The sequence below is a fragment of the Grampus griseus genome (assembly GCF_964374135.1).
Source record: "Grampus griseus genome assembly, chromosome: 1".
Taxonomy (NCBI): domain Eukaryota; kingdom Metazoa; phylum Chordata; class Mammalia; order Artiodactyla; family Delphinidae; genus Grampus; species Grampus griseus.
Genome location: NC_139017.1, coordinates 164,438,120 through 164,459,226, shown reverse-complemented (window position 1 = coordinate 164,459,226; position 21,107 = coordinate 164,438,120). Strand labels below are relative to the sequence as shown.

Below are 21,107 nucleotides of genomic sequence, written 5' to 3'. Positions count from 1 at the left end.
ATGACAGAAGTGTTCTGCATTTAGATATCGGTACAGCACAACTTGATGAAATCTGGACATTTTCAAGGTTATGTGGCAGCTCCGGAAATCAGATGCACACCCGGCCTCCTGTTTGTTGTTGCTGCTTGTTGTGGTTTCTTATTGTTTGCTTGTTTAGTGATTTTTCTCAACTCTTTTTGTAAAGTCTGTGTTTTCTGTTGTGTGTGGCCTATCCAAGTCTGTGTCTGTTAGCTCGGTGGTCAGTTTTGTTTTGATAGTTTTGTTAAATACCTAGAGCCAAAAAGAGGAAAAAAGAAAAAAGAAAAAAACCTCTCCCAGTCTTTGCAGACTGGCTCTGTGCTGGGGCACTACTCCATCGTTTACCAGTCTATTTACAGCTCTGCCTTCACTTTTACTTGCTGCTCTGCCCAGCCTGAAGGCCACCTGAGGTGAAGGCTTAGCATCTTCTCAAGTGTTTTTGGAGCACGCATCCAGCCCTGGGTATATGAATAGTCTTGATTCCCCAGGATACACCGGAGCTTTTAAAAGCCCTCTCTCTCTCCACCCCGCACCCCCGTATCTTCTTTCCCAGCTCTTCCTGCTCAGGCTTTTCCTTCTGTGTACTGTGCATCCCAGTGCTGTCCCTCGCCTCAGGATGCTGCAGCCAACACTTGTGACTTTAAATTCTTTCAGCAAAAGCATCCCGGAAGCTGCCCCCGCCCCCCAGCCCTGGTACTGCTCCAAGTCAGGCAAAATAAAGGCAAGCCCTTGTGCTGTTCCTTCAGGGAGCTGCCAGACAGGTTGGAATCCACAACCTCAATTTTTTTTTTAATTTTAATTTTATATTGGAGTATAGTTGATTAACAATGTTTTGTTAGTTTCAAGTGTACAGCAAAGTGAATCAGTTATACATATACAGGTACCTATTCTTTTTTTTTTTTTTTTGCGGTACGTGGGCCTCTCACTGTTGTGGCCTCTCCCGTTGCGGAGCACAGGCTCCGGACACGCAGGCTCAGCGGCCATGGCTCATGGGCCAAGCTGCTCCACGGCATGTGGGATCCTCCCGGACCGGGGTACGAACCCGTGTCCCCTGCATCAGCAGGCGGACTCTCAACCACTGCGCCACCAGGGAAGCCCCACAACCACAATTATTTTTTAAAAATAAGGTCCTTATTGCTCCCTCTGCCCTCATGACTGCCATAGGTCTGGAGTGTAAGGGATGGTTGGCAAGCAATTTAAAATGCCACATTGCTTTCTGACCATAAGGCAACTGCTTCTTTCTTCACCAAGGCTTCCCCTTCTTATTATAAGTTTTTAATTAGACTCCAGAGTTCTAGAAAAGTTGATTCAGACAGTGTTTGCCAGTTCATTCATTGTTTTACTGGAGGGATGGATCCCTGGAGTTCTTCTCTATTCCATCATTTTCAATGGCATCACTTATAATATTGTGAAGATACTAAAAAAAAACACTGAATGGTACACTTTAAAAACGTCAAAATGCTGACTTTTATGATTTTTGAATTTGTCTCAATGAAAAAGGTAGTGACACATTAAAGAAAGATATTCTGAGTTCATAGAATGGCCTTAAAGAGCATTTAGAACCAGGCATTAAGATGGGAAGACATTAAAATACCTTAACTGAGCAAAAAAGGGGGGAGATGACCAAGCAGTAGAGTGATCCGTACTCAGATCAGATGGACGATCAAAGCCGCCCACTAGTAAATGTCTGGAATAGAGTCACATCTTGAGTCCCAGCCAAAAATTGCTGGATCATTAAGCAACGTTGGTCCACTGAGAAAGCACGTCAGTTAGCTATTGCTGGGTAACAAACCACCTGAAAACCTAAGTAGCTAAAAACAACAACCATTTTACTGCTCACAATTCTATGAGTCAGGAGTCTGGACAGGATCTAAAAGAATTGAAATCAAGATCTCGAAGAGATAGTGGTACTCTGTTGTTAATTGCAGCACGATCAACAGTGGTCAAGGTGTGGAAACAACCTAGATGTCCATTGATAAATGAAGAAAGAAAATGTGGTATATACTACAATGGAGTATTACCCAGCCTTAAAAAAGAAGGAAATCCTGGAACATGCCACCACATGGGTGAACCTTGAGGACATTACGCTAAGTGAAATAAGTGCTAGACTGAATGTGCCTCGCCTCCCCCCCAACCCCAAATTCATGTATTGAAGTCATAATCCCCAATGTGATGGTATTTGGAGATGCAGACTTTGAGAGGTAATTAGGTTGTGACGGTGGACCTCATACATGGGATTAGTGGCATTATTAAGAGAGAGACAGAGCTCTCTTTCTGTACCATGTAAGGACACAGCACGAAGGTGTCCATCTGCAGACCAGGAAGCGTCTCTCACCAGGAAAAGAATCAGCCAGCGCCTTAATCTTAGACTTCTCAGCCTCCAGAAGTGTGAGAAATGAAAGTCTGTTGAGCCACCAGTCTATCGTATTTGTTAGCATCCCTGTAGCATCCCAAACTGACTAAGGCAGTCATCCAGTCACGGAAGGACAGATACTGCATGGTTCCACTTACATGGGGTATCTTAAATAGTCAAACTCATAGAATCAGACAGTAGGATGGCAGTTGCCAGGGGCTGGCAGGGAGGGTGGCAGTAAGGAGTTGCTAATCATTGGGCGTAAAGTCACAGTTATGGCAGATGAATAAGTTCTAAGATCTGCTGTACAACATTGTCCAGCAGTTAAAAATACTGTATTGCACACTAAAAATTTATTAAGAGGGTATATCTTATGTTAAGTGTTTATGCCACAGTAAAATTTTTTTAAAAAGAAAGAATTCGAGCAGAGCTCAGCAGTGGTGGCTGCCTTTGCATCTTTGCTTGGCTGGGGCTGGAGCTGGAGAATCCAAGAGGTCCTCACTCATGTCTGGAACCTCAGCTGGGATGGGTTAAATCAGCTGGAGTGGGCTGAGGTGGCTGTGCCTCTCTCTCCTCTTGGTGTTGACTGGGCCCACTCATATATCTGTTTGGCCCTCCACATGACCTCTCTCTCTTTTGGGGGACAGGCTGGGCTTTTTTACATGTGGCTGGGTTCCCCTCCGAACAAAAGCAGAACCTGTAAGGCCTGAGCTCGGAAATCCCAGAACTTCACTTCTCTCTCATTCTGTCGACCAAAGCAAGTCACAGGCCAACCCAGGTTCAAGTGATGGGGAAAAGACCCCACCTCTTGAGGGGAGTCATAGCGCATGCATACAGGGATGGGAGGAATCGTTGGCAGCTGTCACTGCAGTTTACTACAAATGATAACCCCAAGTTCAGGACAATATAATTGTGAAAGTCTAGTGGGAAGAATCTTGCCTCTCCACCAGGCCTCCTCTGATACCACCACAGTGGGGAGGAGAAGGGGTGCTTCGTGACTGCCAGGTGGGGCAGAGGTCTAGTCTCCCTGTGGTCTCTACTGACGCTGGGGGGAGGGGGGTACCGCCTCATCGCTGGCCTCAGCTGCCCACTTGGCTTTCTCTGATAGTCCCAGCAGGGGAGTTGGGTTGCTTTGTTACAGCCTCCAAAGGGTGGAAATCTAAGCTCCCTACTTGGCTTGTGCTGGCAGGGGCAGGGTAGAGCCTTTTTTTTTTTTCCGGCAGTGTTTGGAGCACATCAGTTATTGTCTAAAACCCTTCTGCCTGGCCTGGCTGCTCCTTTCCTTGTTCTCCGACCAGAGTACAGGCTTTTCTTGGGGCTTTTTTGGGTCACACCTGTTGCTATTTCCAAGTTGCCAGTTTCTTCAGCTCCAAGTCTGGATACATGAGGCAAAAAGAAAACTCAAGGAACTCCCTACCGTGTGGTTCCTCAGGTCTCAAGCTCCTTAGCCTGTCCGCCTTCTTCTGTCCACCTTTCAGTCTTCTTATGTTTGTTTTATATATAATGTCCAGGGTTTTTAGTTGTGCGTAGCAGGAAGCATAGGAAAAAGAATGTCTACTCCGTCTTACTGGAAGCAGAAGTCTTTTAAAATTAAAGTTGTCAGAGAATTTTATTGTATGTGAACAGCTGGAGTATTTAAGAGAATTTCAGTTTCCTTATATTCATAAGTGCAGTTTGTTAGACTTATAAGAATAACTTAGTTCCTTGTTAAGGTTTTGTTTCCAAAAAACCAGATCAGGGAATCTGTTATTTTAATAACACATATAATTTTTTTAAAAAAGCAAAGTAAATGCACATAGCCTTTTTTGTCCGTAAAAGCTACCCCGTTTTTGTCTATAAAAGTGAGGGGGGACACATATTTACTAGGAGTTGGACTAATAATAATAAACATATTCCCAAACTCTGTTCTGTGAAGCCTTGACTCTATTAGGCTCTTTGGTTGCAAGTAACAGAAACTAGCTCGTAAGCAAACAAGATTGTGGGGCTGCTTCCGGAAAAGAAGGAAGAGCTGGAGAAGCCAGCTTCAGAAGGTCAGGAACCAGGAAGGCTCCAGGGGTCTGACTTGGCGAAACCTCACCTCGGGCAGGAGTGAACCAGCCTTTTTCCGCCTTTGTGTTTCTCAGTCCAGGATTTGGAGCCCAGAAAGAGAGCTTCTGACCTGCCTGGCTTGGATTAAGCGTGGGTCACAGGCCCATCCTTGTCTAGGAGAGGAGACTGGAGCCCTTTGAATGACAGTCCCAACAGGAGTATCCAATGAGGAGGCAGGGGGGAGGCAGGGAGTCCTCCACAGCACAATCGGGGTGCTGTTACCAGAAGGAAAGGAAAGTGATTAAAATGTCAGGCTGGTGAGAATCGCAGAGGTACTACAGATGCCAGTGGATGGACTCTAAGCTAAGAGCTCTAGAGCCAAATGGGTTTGGGAAACCTGAGCTAGATAAGGAGAAACTGCCTCTGAGAGCCTCTACTGGGCCAGTGCACTGGATGGAGGATACAGCGTTTTGCAAACTTATCTAACCACATGATGCCTTTTGCCTTGGAACCCCATTGACATATCTAGGAACCCTGGCCTGATTGGCCTCCAGTGACCCTTTCAGCTCTGAGATTCTGTGATCCTGCAGGACGGACATGGCTTCTGTTTAACTGAAAAGAAACCAAAAAGCATGAAATAGTGGAGATGGAGAAGGACCGAGCCAGTGCAGCTCAGGCTGAGAGCTGTATTGGGAAGCAGTGGAAGCCAGCTCCTTTGGGTCCCAGGAGATGCCCCCAATAACCTCCAGTTAATGAGCTATTTTATGTGAAATGAATTGGTTGGTTTCTTGTCTGGCATGATCATCACTTGGTTTCTCTGAGCAGTCTGGCTGTGACCAGAAGCTTGGGTCAGGGCCGGAGGGGCCCTTTGCAGTCGTCTGGGCCAGCACTTAGGTCATCCAGAGAGGACACACAAGCCTGGTTAGGGGAAGGGGACTTGTCTGAGGCCATGTAGCAACGTGGTGGCAGAGCTGGGACCAGATCCCAGGTCTCCGGGCACCCAGCTCAGCATCTTCCCTTTATGCTGCAGCACTGCACCTTGAAGGGGAGAAGTCGGGGACAGCCATGGTGGTTTCCCTCAGCAGGCCTCCTCTGCCCTCCTCCCGCCCTATCCCACAGCGACTGCCCTTCTCTGGGAAGGGCCCCTCAGGTCTATGGGCCCTCAGCACTCTGGGAGAGGGAAGGGAAGAGGGGGGCAGGAGGCGGGATAGAGGGTTGACTTTATCCCCCTTACTGCTTACTGATTATCTGTCCTTCCAGAGGGATTGAAGGACTGAGTTTGTCTTTTTTTTTTTTTTTTTTTAATTAATTTTTACTGGACTGAGTTTGTCTTGATGTTCACTGCTGGTTCACTTGGGCCTGGCCCAGGCCTTGAAGAACATGCAGATTTCACAAGGGAGGGCACCAGTGGTAGGAGACTCTTTTTTTTGCAGTACGCGGGCCTCTCACTGTTGGGGCCTCTCCCGTTGCGGAGCACAGGCTCTGGACGCGCAGGCTCAGCAGCCATGGCTCACGGGCCCAGCCGCTCCGCGGCATGTGGGATCTTCCCGGACCGGGGCACGAACCCGTGCCGCCTGCATCGGCAGGCAGACTCTCAACCACTGCGCCACCAGGGAAGCCCAGGAGGAGACTCTTGAGCAAAGGAGGAGTTGGGAAAGCCCATGCTGGGAAGAGAGGATTCCTATTTGGTTAAAATGATGCATTCCTTTGGTGTTTAGCAGGATAATGCTGGAGGGTGTGTTGAGCACATAACACAGTGTGGTTTAAATGCTGGGCCATGTACGCTTTGACCCAGCAGTCCCACTTCTAAGAATTTATCCCAAGGGATTAATCTTCATAAATGCACAAAAATGCATGAACCAGGATGTTCGATCACAGCATTGTTTTTAAAGAAGGAAATAGCCTAAGTATCCAATAATACAGAAGCAATGATAGAAATGCACATCCAAATGGTAAGTTATTTTGACATTTATTAAAAATGGTGAATTAGATATGCCTGTCAAGAGAATGTATTTATAATATCTTAGGTAAAGGAACAGGTTATAAAACAAATTATAATATTATTTTTATAAAAATAAATTAACACTGCCATTGACATCAAAATTCATGGACAGAAAAAAATTTTTACAAAAATCAAAATGTTTGCAGTAACTATCTCTGGGGGTTTTAGAGTGACAGATGGCTTTTATCAAGTTTTTAAAAAAATGCCGTGCTAAGGAATCTGAACCTCATTCTTAAGGTGACATAAATTAAATTTTTATAAATTAAATAATTAAAAGTGCCCTAAGCAACTTTGCCACTTAAAGGAGCCTCATTGAGACCCCTCTGGGAATAGGAAGACTCTATTGATTAGATGGCAAATAGTATCCCTGCCTGTGTTTTTCTTGTAAATTCTGATCTCTGAACATTGCTTTTCTGCGCAAGACCATACCAAGTCAATACATTAAGGGAACTGGAAGAGCAGATTTAGGCCTTATCAAGTCCTTGTGACTGGAGGACAAAGGATGGTGCTTTCTGGTAGTGTCCCATCGCAGGCCGTGTTCTGTAAACCAGCAAGGCAGCCAGAGTAAACTCGGGTAGAAAAATTCCACTGGAGTGTCTGGGGGGCGTGGCTTTGTGAGGGATGTTGTTGGTTTTGTTTTGGGACCACAAACAGTTGGATTCCAATGTGTCCTGGGGCCCTTTGGCTTAGGCCCAGCTCATGTCTGCTCCTGTGAACTTTCCTTACAGGAAAACTTGATCGGTGCCCTCTTGGCGATTTTCGGACACCTTGTGGTCAGCATTGCACTTAACCTCCAGGTACGTTTCAGTCACCAGCACTGCCTGGGGCAGAGATACAGCCGATGGGTATCTGGTGCAGGCCCGGCTGCCTCCTCTCTGGGGGACATTGCCTATTCCATCCCAGGGCTGGGACAATACCTTTTAGGTTGTTCCAGAATGTCTCTTGATTCTTTGCCCCTGCTTCATCCCCCATCACCCCTCAACCATGAAGACAGTGCTCTCCGTTACTTAAAAGCCTCTGGGGGGTGCCTTGGAGCAGCTGCTGTGTACGCCCTGCCCCATAACTCCTCGGCCTAGTTGAGCTCACAGACAGCTGTGGTTTAGAGCCAGTTGACAACACCATGGGAACTGGCCCCACTGGCTGCAGGTGCAGCTGGGAAGCCAGCTGTGTGTGTTGGGCGCTGGTGGCGGTTGTTAATGCCCCGGGGCAGCCTTCAACCAGTGGGGGATGGGAGTCAGTGGATAAATGCTCCAGGCCCCCGTCCTTGGGTAGGATGGTTCTGAGGGGAGTTCACAGTGTTTCTCAGAATGACTGAGCCCCAGTTGCCCAAAGCACTAACTCACCGTGAAAGCACCCTTCACTGGCCCTCCTCCCTTCCCTGTCTCACTTTCCCACTCCCTGACTTATGCTTCCTGGAATCACCTCCCAAATCAACTCCCTGCTCCCCAGCCCTTGTTTCAGGGACTGCTTCTGGGAAACCCAGTCCAAGACTTGACACCTGCCAGCAGGACAAATCCCACAGCACACTGGCCAATGCTTTCCCCCAGCGCTGCACAGCTTCCAGCTTCGGCGAGCCGCTCTGCCCCTCTGGAGCAGGCACATGAACACTCTGCTTCCACATACACACACGTGTGTGTTTCTGTGTGTTTCCGAGGCTGCATGGTCTCTTCGCTCCTTATGTGGTTCCCTCTCTTCTCTCTGCAGACCAGCAGCCCTCATCAAGATCCTCCCCACATGGCAGCCTTGACCCTCTAAGTCAACATGCCTTTCTGGCTTTCCTTAGTCACTGCCTCAGGGTCTGTGTCCCAAGTTCACATGTCCAGAACCAGGAATATTGTCCATGCTTGGGCCAAGTATCCACCCGAGGGAGAGCAGCGTCCACTAGCACCCACAGGGCTGCCCAGCAGAGCAGCCAGCATCTCTACGGAAAGGAGTGTATCCAAGTGGGCACACTGAACACGGGGACTCCTGGGCATTGCTGTTAGAGGGAAAAGTCAACCCAAGGGCCAGGCTAAAGTGGGGGTCCTTAGATCATGGCTCCCACCCCAGACTGCTCGTTGCCTGTGATGTGCATCAGAAATGCACATTTCCAGGCCTCACCCACATCTCCCCGCTGAGGGTGAGGCCCAGGCCCATGTATTTTTTCAAAGCTTCCCAGGGAATTTAAGGCTTCCCAGCCAATTTGAGAACTACTGTCTCAGAATAGCAACCTAAGGTTTAGATCACTACTGCTTTACTCTTCTCTGAGTCAGAACTCCAAAAACACTTGACAGGTCTCCCCAAACTATTTTTAAAAGTGGGGAGTGGATTTAGGATTCGTGCATCTTAGCATCTTTTTCCTGGAGATCTGGACAAATCGCATTTTTTCTCGGATTTCTAGAAGTACTGTCACATCCGCCTCGCGGGCTCCAAGGACCCTCGGGCCTATTTCAAGACCAAGACATGGTGGCTGGGCCTGTTCCTGATGCTGCTGGGCGAGCTGGGCGTGTTTGCCTCCTACGCCTTCGCCCCGCTCTCGCTGATTGTGCCTCTCAGCGCCGTCTCTGTGATAGGTAAGACCCAGCTCCCACCCCGCCCCTCCCTTGGGACTTGCCTACCTCTGTGAGCAGGTCACCGCCAGTATCAAAGAGACTCACCAAACCAGCTTTTGCTTTGCTAGTAATGCCTAACACTTACAAAGCGCTTCATACTCAGCAGGACTTGCTCTAAGCACTTTACAGATAGTGATTCTTCTAATCCTCCTGGCAGCCTTTTGAGGGAGATACTGTTATTATCCCCATTTTACAGATGAGGAAACCGAGGCACAGAGTGGTGAAATTACTTTCCCCAAATCACACAGCTAGCGAGAAGCAGGGCTGGGATGCAAACTGGCGTTCTGCCTCCAGAATCTGTTTAAGATTCGGAAAGTTTATCAGAATTGCTTTTTATTTCTACTGCAGAAGGAAGATAAACCTTGACACATTCATCCTAACACTGTCAAGATAAACTAAGCTTTCAGAGTTCAGGTATTTCGCACCTCTAAGAAATGCACATTCGGCTTATTCTCTGATCTTTTTACATCAACTGATACCATTTTTAAAACATCACTAACTTTCTCATCTGCCATTTTTCTATGATTTCTGTAATCACTGAACCAGTGTTTCAGAACGTTTGAACCAACAGGAAGACAAAGGAGTTTTAATATCCATGAAGTCACAAATAAAATAGAATTAGAAAAAAATTCTTTTCTTCTTGAGTAAAAGATGTTAGTAGATTAGTGAACAATAGTTTTTTGTACATAGGAACAGGGACAGTGAACTTGCTTTGAAATGTTTCCTTCCATCCTGCTGGTAAGCATTACAGTGCCGAGAAGCTCTTCTCTGCTCTTAAAGGAGAAAATCCTATTCTGAGTCTTAATCCTCCTGGAATTAAGAGGGCCTCTTCAATACAGGGATGGCATATGCATGGCATTTATGTGCCCCTGCAGTACCCAAGGCAGATATCACTAATCAATCATAGTGAGCCTGGATGGGCCTCAGAATTCTCAGAGCTTCAGGCATTCATTACCAATTACTGGGAGCTGGCAGAGGAGCAGAAATCTATTTGCTTTCCCTGATCCTATTTATTGAAGGCCCCTCTTTTTCTCGACCAGGGTTGGTAAACAGGCAGCCTACAAGATGACTGAGGTCCTCAGGCATGCTGTGTTCTTTCCCACCCAGTATCGTTTCAAAATGTCATTTGAGTGCCTTTAGTTGAGGCAAGTTGTCTGCCGTAGTCTCAGCTTCTCTCTACTGTCTTACATCTGGCCCGCTTTCTACATCTGTGTTGTTGCCCAGCCCCAACAGGTATTTAGGTTTGTCCTCTGCCCATTGCTCATCTATCCAAAGGACTCTCAGAACCTTTATTGACAATGAGGAATATGTGACTGAATGACTAAGTACTTTAAATCTTAGTCTTTGAATTTTAATAAGGATCAAATCACCAAATTCTTAAAAATGGGCTGAATTATAATGATGGGACTTCACATATCATCCCCTAGAAATTAAGGGGCTCTTAGAGTTTCTTAAGTCACCAAGTGAAAAATAATATTAAAAATAAATATTAAAATAATAATCACCATTTATTGGGTACCTATTACTTATTAGTTACTGTTCCAGGTACTTTAATAATAATAATAATAATTACTCAGTTATTGAGCATGTCCTAAGTGATTTGCCTATATTATCTCATTTAATTACCCCTATGACTCTGAGAAGTAGGTATTTTCAGTGATATGCTGATAAACCAACTCGAGAGAATGAGAGAAGAAGAAAAAGAAAAGAAAGAGGAGGTGGAGGGAGGGAGGGAAGAAGGGAAGGGACAGAAAAGTGGAAGAAAAAGAAGACCTGATTTTTAATGTTTCTGATGTAAAGGGTGTCAATACCCACACTGTCGCTGATTCCAAGCTACCAATGGTTTCCTGACTATTAACCCTCAGCAAGCTGGTGAAGGCTGGATCCAGCACACGATTTCAGAGACTAGGAGACTGACTCTCAGGTGAAGTGACCTACCCAGGTTACCCAGCCAGAGGAGGCAGACCTGAGATGGTAACCCTGGTCTTTTCACGGTGAATGCCAGCCCCATCCTTTAGGACAGTCACAAGAAAGTTTGAGTACATCTGCAAACGTGGAAGAGTCAGGGAGTGAAAAGAAAAGAACCAGGGGGGAAATGTCAGAGGTAGGCATTGCCTTCTGAAAGAGCAAGAACCCTGGCCTCCAACAGTCCTAGGTTTGAGCCCAGCCTTTCCTCGCCAGCTGCATGGTCTTGAGCGGGTCCTTTCCCTCTCTCAGCTTCAGTGTCCCCATTTTCCACATGGAATCATAACAGTGCCCACCTCAAAGAGCAAACACGCCAGAAATAACTTGTGTAAGTTGCCTGTCACACGGCAAGTATTCAACCCCCGGTGTTCCTTGTAGGAAATCCTCAGGGAGGCTCAGAGAGGAGCCTCTGTTTCTAATAACAAGAGACAGCTCTTGGGAGCATGAGTGAGAGCTTAGGCAAGCTCCAGCGCAAATGAGCCAACCCAGAGGGCACTGGCGAAGGGACTCCATTTGACTGATGGCAGCCTCAACGCTCTTCTCCCTGTGCTTTTTTTTTTTATAGCCAGCGCCATCATAGGAATCATATTCATCAAAGAAAAATGGAAACCTAAAGACTTTCTGAGTAAGTTCGTGGATTGGAGCTCTGTTCTTAATTTTATGCTTGTGCTTTTTTTCATTGTGAAACCGGCTCACCCCAATGTAGAGATCATTTGTCTCCTTCTCCCCTGTGTGGTTCTGTATCCCACCCTCATCAGGCTCCTGAGAGCTGGGTCTTTTAATCAGTGGTTCCCAAACTTGGCTATGCATCAGAACCATCCGTGCAACTTTTTAAAATGGGCTTTCATTTATTCCATTCAATCAATATTTATTGAACATCTATTGCTGGGATTTTAGGAGGCCCAGGAAAAGGCACCCTCTTTCCCTAACTGAGTTTCAAAACAGTGAGAACTAAATAAGGAAGTCAAACACAGGAGATCAGAAGTTATGCTTTATTACTAATAAAAGCTAGATTAGAACACGCAGCCACATGAACTTGCTTACGCTCTCCCCGCAGTGCGCTCCAGCCCACAGCTAGACCTTGGGCCAGTCTCCCAAGGAAATATTTGGGTTTACAGAATGGAACACTTATCCAGAATTACTGCCGTACATATCCTGGGACAGAGAAGGGAGAAAAAAAGATCAAAGCCTGAGTGTTTAAATTCTTTCGATAGATTAACTCCATTTCGGTCGAGAAATGCAGACCAATGGTGCAAGAGGCAGAAGTGTCGGTCCATTGGAGCTTCCTCCACATAGAAACCCAAGGAGTGGGGAAGAAGTTACCTACTGAGTGCCACCCTCTGTTGTAGGTGCTGGAGATATAGCAGTAGGACAGATGAGGATCCTACTCTCATGGAGGTTACCGTCTAATGTATATGTGTGTTGGAGGGGAGAACATACAGTAAACAAGTTAACTATATAACTAACCAAATAAAGTAATTCTAGATCTTAGCGAGTGCTTCAGAGAAAGTAGAATGCTTTTTGTTGGGGCACTGGGGATGTGGGGATGCTTTTCCTAGACTGGTCAGGGTTAGACTCTCTGAAGAGGTGGGACCCAGACCTAACTGATACTAAGGAGACTACCAACGCCAAGGTCTGTGGGCAGTGTTCCATGTAGAAGGAGCAGCAGGTGCAAAGGCCCTGAGGCAGGAATAAGCTTGGCGTGTCCGGTATCAGTAAGGCCAGTGTAGCTGGAGGGTGATGAGTAAAGGAGGAAGCAGGACATGAGAGCAAGGAGGCATGGAGGAACTGGATGATGCAGGGGCTTACGAGCCATGCTAAGGAGTTAAGGAGGGACATGATGGTGGGTCCAGGCTCTATCCCCAGAGACTTTAAATCTGGGCTGGGGCCTGGGCATTTGCATTCTCATAAAGCTCCCCAGGGTGAAGTATATTAGTCTGCAACTTGCTTTGAAATGTATCCAAAAATAACCTGGCTTGATGAATGAGTGGAGGGATGAAGAAAATGGATCACAATATGGGATAAAGCAAGTATAATAAAATGTCAATTTAGAATCTAGGTGGTGGGACTATGGGTGCTTACTATTAAAGTTTCTTTTTATATAAATTTATTTTTATTTATTTGTTTTTGGCTGTGTTGGGTCTTCGTTGCTGTGCGTGGGCTTTCTTTAGTTGCGGCGAGCGGGCTTCTTATTGCAGTGGCTTCTCTTATTGTGGAGCACGAGCTCTAGGCACACAGCCTTCAGTAGTTGCGGCACGCGGGCTCAGTAATTGTAGCTCGCAGGCTGTAGAGCTCAGGCTTAGTAGTTGTGGTGCACGGGCTTAGTTGCTCCACAGCGTGTGGGATCTTCCTGGACCAGGGCTCAAACCCGTGTCCCCTGCATTGGCAGGCGGATTCTTAACCACTGCACCACCAGGGAAGTCCTTGTGTCCGAAAGTTTTTAAACACAAAATGTCAGGGAGAAGAAGCTCCCAAGATGCTGCAGACACACAGCCACATTTGGGAATCACTGTTCTGAATCATTGGTGTAGAGTAACAGCAAGATTGGACCAGGAGGTGGAAAAAGAAAAGAATCTTACACTGAAAAAAGCAGAACTACTGCTCAGCAAACAAATGATGCCACAAAGACCGAAAGATTCAGAATGATTTGTAGTAATTCTGCTGGGGGAGGGGCGGGGCTGGGCTGGTTCTGAGATCAGTGTAGAGGTTTATGTCCCTTCCAGGGTCATGCTAGGTGGTCCTGGAATGAGAGGCATGCCCTATGTGAATTAGAAAAAGATGCCCCTCTGGGCATCTATAGTTCTGTGGGCAAATGCCTTGGTGAGCAGAGCATGGGCTAGATTTTAGCCCTCTTCACTGCCCTTGTGCAGTGAGCAACCTGCACAACTGTACCTGGCTGCCCTGCTTAGAGTTCTATTAAAGTTCAGCAAACATTCACCCAGTGCTAGACCTTTGCTGGACAACGCAGGTATATTGATGAGTAAGACCTGTCCCTGCTTACGGAGAACTTAAGACAATAGACTTGCACAGAACTTACCATGTTGAGTTTAACCATGGTTCATTCATTCACTGAGCAATTGAACAACTGGTTTTTGAACACCTTTTGAGGGCTAGAATGAAAATAAAGGACATTTAATATGATATCACATTTCCTCGAGATAGTGAAATGAAACAGGTAGAGTTAATTGTATCACAGAAAAATCCAGAAGCCTGTGGTCACAATATGTGCAGCTCAGAACTCACGGTCCTTTTCAGCTTGCATGGGACTGGGCTCACTCAACTTCAACCAGAGGCCTTTCACCAACCCCACAGGGTTCAATTGGAGTGTGACAGGACCCTGGGGAAGAGTCAGGAGACTCTGGTCCTTCACCCAGGAGCATGCCTCCTGGGCCACCGACAATATCTGACAGGTCTGTGGACTAGAGTGTTGGTAGTATTTAGATAGTTCCCTTGGGTGTAGGTTAAATAGCCAGTTGGGAGAGACTAAGACAGTTTTTCAAAGGCATACCGTAGGCTCTGAAGGTTTGCTTTTGAGGTTTTTTTGTTTTTTGTTTTTATCTAGCCCATCTAGCTTTAGAATGTTCCTTGTAAAATGCATATTAAAACCAGAGTGCAATACTAGAACGACTAAAATGAAGAAAAAATACGCAGTTTTGCTCATACGCTACTGGTGGGAGTGTAAATTGGTACAGCCACTTTGGAAAACCATTCGACAGTACCTACTAAACTGGACATCTACATCTCCCATGACCACGAATTCCACTCCTAGTTTTGTACCCAATAGAACTACATGCATATGTTTTCCAAATGACATGCACAAGAATGTTTGTAGCAACGTGATTTGTTATAACCCAAGACTGGAGAGTACTTAGATGCCTATCAACAGTAGAAATGATAAATTGTATCCTATTCACACATGGACCACCGTACAGCAGTGAGAATGAAGAAACTACCACCACATGCCAGGATACAGATGAATCTCACAAACATAGTCTTGCATGAACCCAGACACAAGAAAACGTACTGTACGAATCCATTGATATAAAGTACAAACCCAGGCAAATGGTCAGTGCTGGTAGGAGTCAAAGTGTTGCCCTGGGGGTGGGGGCTAGTGATTGGAAGGGGACATGAGTGGGGATTTGGGGGTCCTACAAATGTTCCCTTTCTCGACCTGGGTGCTGGTTACGTGGGTGAGTTCACTTTGTAAGAATTCATCGAGCACTTTTTTGTATGCATGCTATCTTATTAAAAAAATTTTTTAACACTAAATGTATCTTTAAAAAATGACATTCAGGGGACTTCCCTGGCGGCCCACTGGTTAAGACACCACACTTCCTCTGCAGGGGGCACGGGTTTGATTGCTGGTGGGAGAACCAAGTTCCTGCATGCCTTGAGGCGTGGCCAAAAAAGTAGAAAAAAAAGTGACATTCATGAAGATACTCTGTTTTTTTTCAAGTAAAGAAAAACCCCAAATTCAAGCAATAGCAGGTCCCCATATGTTACCCTAAAGACACATGCTGGCCTGGGGCGGGTGCTTGCAGTAAGCCCTGTGATGGCCTCCCTCTCCCTGCAGGGCGCTACATCTTATCCTTCGTTGGCTGCGGTCTGGCCATCGTGGGCACCTACTTGCTGGTGACATTCGCACCCAACAGTCATGAGAAGATGACAGGCGAGAACATCATCAGACATCTTGTGAGCTGGCCTTTTCTCCTGTACATGGTGAGAGAAGCCTCCGGTCCTTCCACCTGAGAGGATGGGGGTGGGGATGGAGTCCTAGAAACCAGAAACCCAAATTCCCAGCAAGACGGGGTTCACGGGAATCATGATGTATTTCACAGCGCCGAACACCACGCTCGCAGAGAGCACGTAGTTCCTGGGGAAGTGCTTTTTTTCACTTGTGTCCTGAGTAATGTCTAAAACTGCATGTATAGTGTGATAACTTGATTTTTTTAGAGGTATTTGTAGGTCTGTACGTTACCTGTAAAAGATTGGATAGAAAAACAGAAACTCCATCAGTAGTTGTCTCTGAGAGATGGAATTATGATTGTGTCTTTATTTCACCTTCGTCTTTACATATTACCCAAAATTTCTACAGTGAGCATTTAAAACTGTTATGGTAAGAAAAAAAGTTAAAATTTCTAACAATTAAAGAATGTTATATATATTTTTTTGCCCGCTATCACACAGCTGATAGAAGCTGATAGAAACACGGGAGACACTGCAGACTTTATCTCCTAAACCCCCAACCAGAACTAATCAAGGTTACAAATAGATTACCACTGACTAATTGTAATCTAAATTGATTACAAATAGACTAATCAAGGAAAACATCTAAGGTATTTGGTAAAACTTATTCCTGCTCCCCCTGCACCATGTTAAACACTTTTTAATGTATTATCTATCAACAAAAATAACCAGTAAATGAGGAGTTTTATTTGAGCCAAACTGAGGACTATAGCCTGGGAGACAGCCTCTCAGACAACTCTGAGGAACTGCTCTGGAGAAGCATGGTTTTCAGCACAGTTTTATATCTTCTCAGGTCAAAGAACATTAAACAAGTCAGGGATACATTCCTTAAAGGTATAAAACAACAACAACAAAAAACAGATCAGCATGTACACAGCAAGTCGGCTTGTCCTTGGTACCTGGGAAGGGAATCTTATCATCGCAGGGGTACTAGCATTGGCATCCCATGAAGGGAGGCATTTAATATTTATTTTTAATGTGAACATTCTTTACTTCTGGTCAGTGTACCCTTTTCTTTAATAATTAAAGCAGGTGTACAATGTATGTTTGAAAGGCCACAAATAGGCCGTTTTAGTTAACATAAAATTTTTTTTTTAATTTCTCCATTTTAATCTTTTTTTTCCCATATTTATTTATTTACTTGGTTGCACCAGGTCTTAGTTGTGGCAGGTGGGCTCATTAGTTGTGGCATGCAAACTCTAAGTTGAGGCATGCGTGTGGGATCTAGTTCCCTGACCAGGGGTCAAACCCGGGTCCCCTGCATTGGGAGCTCGGAGTCTCATCCACTGCACCACCAGGGAAGTCCCTGTTAGCATAAAATCTGAGTTAAATCATGTAGAAGCCAGAATGACTTCCCTAGACCTCAATGTGTAAAGATTTGTTTCATCACATCTCAGACTCCCTCGATAGTCCTATAACATAGGTGTTTTTCTCCCCATTTTATGGATGAGAAAACTGGATCTCAGGGTTAGCAAACTTGCTCAGAGTCCCGTGAGAGCCGAGCTGGACCCGAAGCCTGCCTGCCTGGCTGGCCTCACGTGTCACCACAGCCTGCTAACGAAGGTGTTCACTGTTTTGCCTTGACTCAAGCAGCCTGGGCCTGCTGTAGAGGCCCCGAACGTCCTTTTTCCTCAGATTGCCCGTGAGGCAGATGATAGATTCCCCCAAGGTTGGGGCTGTGTCATCTCCCTAGCGCCAGCCAGCCCCAGCGTTGACCTGTAGGCATGGAGAAGTGTCTGCCGGGCAGAGCCAGAGACCCACCTCTTCAGGAAAAGCTTAACCCCAGAACACAGGCTTCTCTTTCAGAGAATCCTGGGCTCGAGTCCATTGCATACTGTGTAGCCGTAACCAAGGCACTTAGCCGCATGCTCTGCCTCCTTCTCTGTACGTTAACTGGAGGGGTCACTGGACCCGGGGTGGCTGTCAGGTCCACCCAGCACGTGACGGATGCTCAGTGACCAATTCAGTTTGGCTTCCTCCGTCGTCACTGTGAGGCAGTGCTGCCAGCTGGAAAGATTTGGCCAAATCAAATTCAATAAATATTTATTGAGTGTCTGCTATGTGCCAGACACTGTGGGTATAAAAGCTAAACGAGACAGACTGACAGAACCCATGGTCCATCAGGAGGCACCAACACATATACAGCCATCTCACGATAGAACGCCAAGTGCTCTCCCAGCGTGCGTTTAAGCATCATGAAGAATGGTGGGGAGATCGGCCAGTCCCACCCCCCTGCCCAAATGTATGCACATCATTTGGGAATGTTGATGAGTAACTACATCTGCTTGATGGCGTATTTTGCAACAATTAAAGATAATGATGACAACTTCATAAAACATGAAAATTGTTTACGGTAACGAACAACGGCCCAGCACAAAACTGTGCTTTGACTGTGATGACAAGTAGATAAAATATATATTCACTGTGACAAAGACGGGAAGAAACAGGAAAATGAACGCAGCTGTGTTTTATGATCTCTAATTCTGAGGAATTTAACAATTTTTTTCTTTTTAAAATGCCCATTAATGTTTCTGCATTGGTTTTTGTGATAAATGAACTTCGGTAGGAGGTTGGGATAGGCAAACAGAGCTGAGCCGTTGCTTTAGTTTTGCCGGGGGCTGGGGCTGGCTTCACTCCTTGGGGAAGTATTGCCAAATGTCTGGACCTTTAAGGAATAGAAGGGACGAGCTGTTGCTGCGAAGGCAGGGAACTTCTCAAACTTCGGTTTTCAAACTTGCTGTTGTCTAGTAAGATTCTACTGATGGAGCACCTTCTGAACAGCAGGCACTGCGCCCCCATCTGCAGGCAGTGTAGCCTAGTGGGGAAGCGCATGGGCCCTGGAGCCAGGCTATCCGGGTTCAAATCCCAGCTCTGCCTTTTGCTAGCTTGAGATTCTTCATAGAATTATTATGCTGATTTAGGGAGTTGAGTAAAGATAAAATGCTTAGAATAGAGCCTGGCAGATTTATGAGTTCACCAAGTATAAGCTGTGATTGTGGTCCTCTAAGTTAAGAACACTTATCCCTGTTTCACAAAGGAGGTAACTGAGGTTTAGAGAACTTAAGTGACCTGGCTAAGGTCACACAACTAGTTTAGAAGGAGATCCAAGCTCATAACTGGGCCTCCCTGACTCCAGAAGTCCTCTTTTCTCCAACTCTACCAAGCTGCACGCAGTGGAGGCTCGGTTAGCAGGCAAGTGGTATATATACTTATATACTTAACCAAAGAGCTCTTCTCCTCACCAAACAAGCAGCTCCCTCTTTAACCAACTCCCAGTTTTAGTGGGGGTTACCATGGAGCAGTGAAATGGGACACCAGCTCAGCCTGATGAATCTTGACCATCCAAGGCAGGGTGGACCTGAGGCCAGCACAGCACCCTCAGAGCCTCACCGCGAGGTGAACTGCTCCTCAGTATTGGGAGTAGAGAGATTCAGCGTTCCCTGCTTTCCTGCAGGGTATGTATCAGCGGTGTGGGAAATACTGGCTGTTTCAATTCCCTTTCAACTCTGAGGGCCTGTGACTGATGCAATCAGCAGCATAAACTCCAGCCCAGCCCTCCAGGGTCTCCTGGTCTTGCCTGTGGCCCCCGCTGACCTCCCCCCTCCCTTGCTGCTCTCTGTAGCTCGTGGAGATCATTCTCTTCTGCTTGCTGCTGTACTTCTACAAGGAGAGGAACGCCAACAACATTGTTGTGATTCTCCTCTTGGTGGCGTTACTTGGTAAGTGAGGGTCCTGGGGATTGAGTTTTGCCACCACTAAGTAGCACCAAAAGGAAATGTGGGTTTTGTTTACTGAGCTGTGGCATCTGGACCCAGGAGCTGCTGGAGGCCGCTTCAGGCTGGTCCCTCTGCATCGGCGGCTGCAGGAGCTGGGTCCCTGCTAACCGGATGCAGGCCTTGTCAGTTCCATCGTGCTGCAGACGGCATTTGGTATTCTTGAGCCAGACAGACACCCGTCCCCTCAGGGTGCCACCCATTCGAGAGGGAGGAAATGACAGTAAACGAGTTGACAAATACATAGATAGTATAAGTCTGGGCAGTGACAATTACAATGATGAAGAAGAAAGCAGAGTAAGGGTAGGGGTGGGGGGTTAAGAGGTTATTTCAGAGAAGTCAGGGGTGGAACAGGTTCCAACAAGTGAACCCCTAAGGGTCCGTGTAAGACCTATCAGAGGTTAAGACTTAATTCTGGATTCAAAGGCAAGAATTGATTTTGATTTTGCTATCTTTTTTTTTTTTTTCCTTTTAAAGGCATGGGTGCAATGGGGGAAATGGCTCCTAAATCAGATTGGGGCAAGGTTCTAACCCCACATAGAGTTAGATTCACTAAGTAGAGCTGTGAGAAGCACCCCTTCTTCCTGGAGAGGGAGAGGTGGGTGCGGCCCTGCCGCTACCTCCTAGTGACTGTCCCTGTGTCAGCCACACTGTCCTCTAAAAATGGGCTTAAGAGAACACCCAGATCTCGGGGGGAGAGGCGATTAAATGAGATGAGCACCGGTCCCCAGTGTGTGTTGTTTCCTTCTGTCCTTCCGACAGCAAGCCCCCGTTCCAGCGACAGGCCATAAAACACACAGATATGTCATCATAGGACAGGGCTCCATTTTTTTGTTTTTAGCAGCTTTACTGAGATATAGTTTACATACCGTAAAGCTCACCTGTTTAAAGTATACAATTCAGTGATTTTTTTTTTTTTTTTTTTGCGGTACGTGGGCCTCTCACCACTGCAGCCTCTCCCGTTGCGGAGCACAGGCTCCGGACATGCAGGCTCAGCGGCCATGGCTCACGGGCCCAGCCGCTCCGCGGCATGTGGGATCTTCCCGGACCGGGGCACGAACCGGTGTCTCCCGCATCGGCAGGTGGACTCTCAACCACTGTGACACCAGGGAAGCCCCTACAATTCAGTGATTTTTAATATATTCATAGAGGATACAACCATCATCATAATCGAATTTCAGAACATTTTTGTCACCCCAAAAAGAAACCCTGTGCCCACTAGCAGTCACTCCCCATTTTTCCATCCTCCCAGGCCCTGGCCAATCACTAATCTACTTTCTGTCTCTATGGATTTGCCTTTCTGGACGTATTACATAAACGGAATCGTACACCATGTGGCTGTTTGTCCCTGGCCTCTTTCCCTGAGCATGATGTTGTAGAGGTTCATTCCTGTGGCAGCATGACTCAGTGGTCCGTTCCTTGATGATTTTGTTTGCAAAGTGGATTGGAAGATCACGGTCCCAGAACGTTCTCTCCTGGTGAGTTGGAAGGTCAGAAGGTTCTGAGGCACGTTGGCCAATTCCTTTCTGCCCCCTCCTCACCAACAAGGACAGCCTGGAGAAAGTGCTGGACTTAACTGCCTGCCAATGTTTGAAAACTGTAGTCTAAGTAGCTGAGGAGCCCAGAAGCCA

General features: G+C 46.5%; 2 protein-coding genes across 5 annotated transcripts in view; both read left to right on the top strand.

Moving 5' to 3' along the window:
- Positions 1-21,107, top strand: part of LOC309832950 (large ribosomal subunit protein uL5-like) — a 480,093-nt gene that overhangs the window by 357,431 nt on the left and 101,555 nt on the right. The gene's annotated exons all lie outside the window — the stretch shown is intronic.
- Positions 1-21,107, top strand: part of NIPAL3 (NIPA like domain containing 3) — a 50,462-nt gene that overhangs the window by 14,413 nt on the left and 14,942 nt on the right. For all 4 annotated transcript variants that reach the window (XM_082653998.1, XM_082653996.1, XM_082653997.1 and 1 more), the window contains 5 exons: positions 7,130-7,198; positions 8,782-8,953; positions 11,523-11,582; positions 15,531-15,676; positions 19,326-19,422. In XM_082653998.1, coding sequence (XP_082510124.1) covers positions 7,130-7,198; positions 8,782-8,953; positions 11,523-11,582; positions 15,531-15,676; positions 19,326-19,422 — 544 coding nt within the window. The remainder of the gene's footprint in view (positions 1-7,129; positions 7,199-8,781; positions 8,954-11,522; positions 11,583-15,530; positions 15,677-19,325; positions 19,423-21,107) is intronic.